The 4,347-nt window shown below is 39.2% G+C and overlaps 1 protein-coding gene across 1 annotated transcript; it reads right to left on the reverse strand.

Moving 5' to 3' along the window:
• Positions 1-2,631: 2,631 nt before the first annotated feature.
• On the reverse strand, positions 2,632-3,626 carry PENK (proenkephalin). Its single transcript, XM_026843446.1, has one exon. It carries the CDS (start codon positions 3,432-3,434, stop codon positions 2,940-2,942), a length of 495 nt encoding a protein of 164 aa, XP_026699247.1. The 5' UTR covers positions 3,435-3,626; the 3' UTR covers positions 2,632-2,939.
• Positions 3,627-4,347: the final 721 nt, after the last annotated feature.

Genomic DNA, 4,347 nt, shown 5'->3' on the forward strand with positions numbered 1-4,347 from the left:
AAAGCCAGAGAAAGGAAATGTAGAGTCTATTCTTTGGTCCCAGGATGACATTTCTTCCCTTGGAATACTCTTGCAATTAATTTTCTTTCCAGACAGCTTTCCTCCTTTCGGCTTTTATTTATATAAAGCAATGCAGCTGTTTCAATAATCTTCCAGTGAAGTGACAGTTCTAGGAATGTATTGTAAGAGGAAAACTAGGGGACCCTTTCAGAATTTGGACCAAGAGTAAGATGCCCTTTTTCATCTCCCATCCCATCAGACCCTATCTTCAGCATTAATTTTGATTTGTGATATAGTAAAGTGGACTTTAGGAAAACCTGCTTGATTCACTGACACATTTTGAGCTGATTTCACCTGAAATGCTAATTACTGAGAATGTTAGAACACTTTAATGTTAGAGAGCCCCTGAGTGGTGGCATAACTGAAAGTTGTAAGATAATAAATTCCACTTCAACAGAAGAAATTGGATCTTATTCTAATTTCACATCTTTTGAATTATAATTATTAAAGTGTCTGACTGGAGAGGTTTTAAATTATAATGGAAGGAGTGAGGACTATTCAGCTCTGTTATTTCATTCAGAGAATCAAAGTTGCATCCCCCTTCCATGTACATTGCCACCTGCCTGTTCAACCTTGAAAGAGACTTACTCCTCCACTTTGCTTGCCCATACTCCTGTTTTGGCTTGCATGCATATATCCCAGTTAGAAGTTTGTATCAAGTACTATTTTTACTGTGTAAATTGATATAAATGGGACGGTTTAGTAGATCGAAACACTTTGTTCCGCAAGATACTTGCTGGATCTCTAGAGCATTCGGAGTTTTATTCCTCATTAAATCACCAGTTTCTGTTAACGGTAAAGGATGGGTGACAACAACTGGTACATGTTTTGCATCATCAAAAGTCTGGCAAGGGCCTTTCTGACTAAATTAGAGGTAAGTAAGTTTTAGAGAAAACTGAATGAATGTTGAAGTGAAAGACTAAGGATGCAACTGCACTGTCATTTTAATTCTCTCTGGAATGTACATTTGAAGCAAACCCATTGCTGATGCCTGTATCCCATGCATGAGCTTGTGCTGCAGAGCAGTCTCAGTGTGCACGGCCCTGGGTCCTTGTAGATGAAACTCCTCAGGTGGTATGTTCCAGGAGCCCAAGTGGTGTCCTCCAGCTACTAACGGGAAGGTGCTACAGGGGAAAAGAACAGGAAGAAGATTTTTCCGATGACTGGTGGCATGTTGAAGAATTCTCTAGAAAGGTGATAGGAAACACAACTGAATCCTGAAAAGGCCATGGAGCTTCTACAGGCATCTGTATTTCTGCCTTTTAAAATTTGGTATCATCAATTCCGTACAGCAGAAAGAGGAAAATAGGTGCCCTGCTTTTTACTGAAGGAAAAAGAATGCCTTGTGTTTTATCAACACTTCAGTAGGATTTTGGCCATTTCAGACCACCTATATCATCCCCTAAGGACCAAGCTAAAAATCATTACAACTAATTGGATGTGATGAGGCTTTTAAGTGCATATTTAAACACAGCTTAATTTTAAAAAGTCCTAAGTACCTAGAACAGCCCGTTGACTTGAAGTTAAAAAAAATGTCAGACCCTTAATTTGCCCTTTGTGTCAATAGGAGTACTGTGCAAAACTGAAATACAGATACTGAATGCAGAGGCACAAATGGTTTTAGACATCTAGCTCCCATAAACTATTTCAGCAATAATCATGTATCTAAACAGCATTGAAGATTTTGACTGTAGAGACTAAATTATTGTCAGTGCCAGTGGTCAAAGTAATTTTTATCATGTTAAGTGGGAAGTAACTAGTAGAAGTAGGTGGGGAAAAAGTGCTCACAGACTAGAAGTCTAGGGGGACAGTCAGAATTATGGAAGGAAGCACACACTAGAATGGGAGCTGGCCTTTTGTGTGTCACCTGTGTAAATGCCAAAGAATCTACAGTGTTAGTGTTGGGTTTTCTGTTCGTTCTCAGATTTACTTATATGGCCTTTGCTTGAAACAGAAAAGACTGACCAGCAGTATCCCATACTTCAGTAGTGCCAAACTGATTTATACCAGCTGAGAAGTAAAACACAAAGCTCTTCCATGGAAAACCATGTGTCAGGTGCTCTGTAAAACTGGGATTTTGAAGTTTTTTTATGCAGTTTTGTGTCATGTTTATTTTGCACTTACCGCTTTTTGAGTTAGATTTTATTACTTTAAGGCCAACCGTACAATCCTATATTGAATGGATATAAAAGGTGTAACTAATCAAACGTGGCATTGTGTTGTGCACTGGAGAAATGGGTTTAGTGCTTTAAGTCAAACACATGATTTTCTTTTTTTCATGTGAATTGGCTGAACACAATGAATTATAAATTTAGGCTTTAAACATTTATTCTGTTAACTGGTTAAAATGAGAGCTGTGAGAGCAAATACAGTTATATTTGCTTTAGAGCATATTTATTATTCTAGTATTCTACGAAACAGAAAGCTAAAGAATAAAATGTGTTTCAGCTGTTGTGTGTGCAGTACAAATTCTGTAATTACAGAAATGAGGTTGACATTTTTCTGATTGCTTAAAAAAATTTAGGTGATATTTGATTAAATGACTGAGAGAAAATAAATAACTTTTCAGAATTTATGCAGTTAGGATGAAGAATTTATTGTATATACAGTTAAGCAACTCTACTGTAGATGTACTTCCTCTTTAAAGAAAATGAATACAGTAATCAAAATAGTTCTAGCATGGAAACTACAATACAGACTGAAACTTGACTAAAACAGAAATTAGTTATTTGACTTGAAAGAACACAGAACCTGAAACAACAAATCACAGGTTGCATCATTAACCAAGGACAGTAAAAAACTGTACAGTACAAGCAACACGTTACAATAAGTTATGACCAATAAGGCAGTCTTTCTCATTTGGGACAAAAGGGAAGGTATTAAAATCTCATAAATCCACCATATCTCTTTTCCATCTCTGGAACCTCTTTGGAATAAGTTTCCCCATCTTCTTCTGAAGGGAGAATGGAGTCGGCGAAGCGCTTAAGAAACCCACCGTATCGTTTCTGGTAATCTAGCCACCATTCTGGCCTGCCCACTCTTCTCATGAAACCACCGTATCTCTTCTGCAGCTCTTTGGCTTCATCTTCCAATTCGGGGCTGCGCTTTATGCTTCTCATGAACCCTCCATACCTTTTGCTGACATCCCCGTCATTTTCATTTATCTCTCGGTAATGCCCCGCTTCAGGGTTGTCCCCTGTTCCTAGAAGCTCCTTCAGCAGATCAGAGGAATTCGCAAGGGCATCGTCATCTGAGTCTTTCTTCATAAACCCTCCATACCTCTTAGCCAGGATTTCTCCTCCGTTAGCTTCATCCTCTGGTTCTATCCGATAGAGCTCATCCATTTTCTTCATGAACCCCCCGTATCTTTTCATGAAGCCTCCGTACTTCTTCGCAAGCAAATGGTTCTCATCCAGCTCTTTCTTGTCTCCTGGAGCAATGTTGCCATCCTCCGAAAGATCCAGCTTTGCCAGCTGCAGGAGCTCCTTGCAGGTCTCCCAGGCTTTGGCAGAAGGCAGCTTTCCTTCACATTCTAGTGTACATGCCTGAAAAATGGATGATGCAGTTTACTGAGAATGCTTTGGCAGTAACAAGCACCTCACTGCCACCTTGTCTTAGTTTTACTTGTTTTTAAAAGACCATGAGCGAGCCTCTCTTTGTGAGTGGCTTGGAAGGACTGCTCCTCTGATTTGGTACTTGTCTGTTTTGAAGTTCTTCATATCCCTCTCTGAAGGACATGGTAGTCTCAGTCTAAGAGACAGAATACCTGACAAGATGGATTGTGGGTCCTGTATGTCAAGGCTGCCCCAGAGTTTCTGTTTCAAAGGAAGCCATACGTACAGTACCTGCACCTCCCTTACACTTGGGTGCAATCTTACTATTTTTTTGTTGTTGTATTTACTACTGGGAAGCTAAAACCCCATTGTGGTTTGCTTCATAATGGAAGTGTGGAAGTATATTCAATCTCCATAATTAGAAGTAACATTCAGAAATTTTAGGAAAGAAGTTACACGGCACTGTCATTGTACAGAGGCCAGCTGTACTGTACTGCTCAGTATCTTCAGTTCACTGAATGGCTTTAAAGACTGTATTTCTGCCTGTTATCATTGGTTGCTCTTTGTGGTGTAACAGATCTTTCAAATGTGTACAAATGTAGAAATACAGGCTCTCATAGGCAGGATCAAAGTTATGGTTTTGCTAGTCTGACATACAAAGTAGCGACAATCAGAAAGAAGGAAATAATCCTAAACTGTGTTGCTTTTGAATGCAATGACAAATTTTCAGGCT

Source organism: Athene cunicularia (assembly GCF_003259725.1).
Source record: "Athene cunicularia isolate RWA chromosome 2 unlocalized genomic scaffold, athCun1 chr2_part1, whole genome shotgun sequence".
NCBI lineage: Eukaryota > Metazoa > Chordata > Aves > Strigiformes > Strigidae > Athene > Athene cunicularia.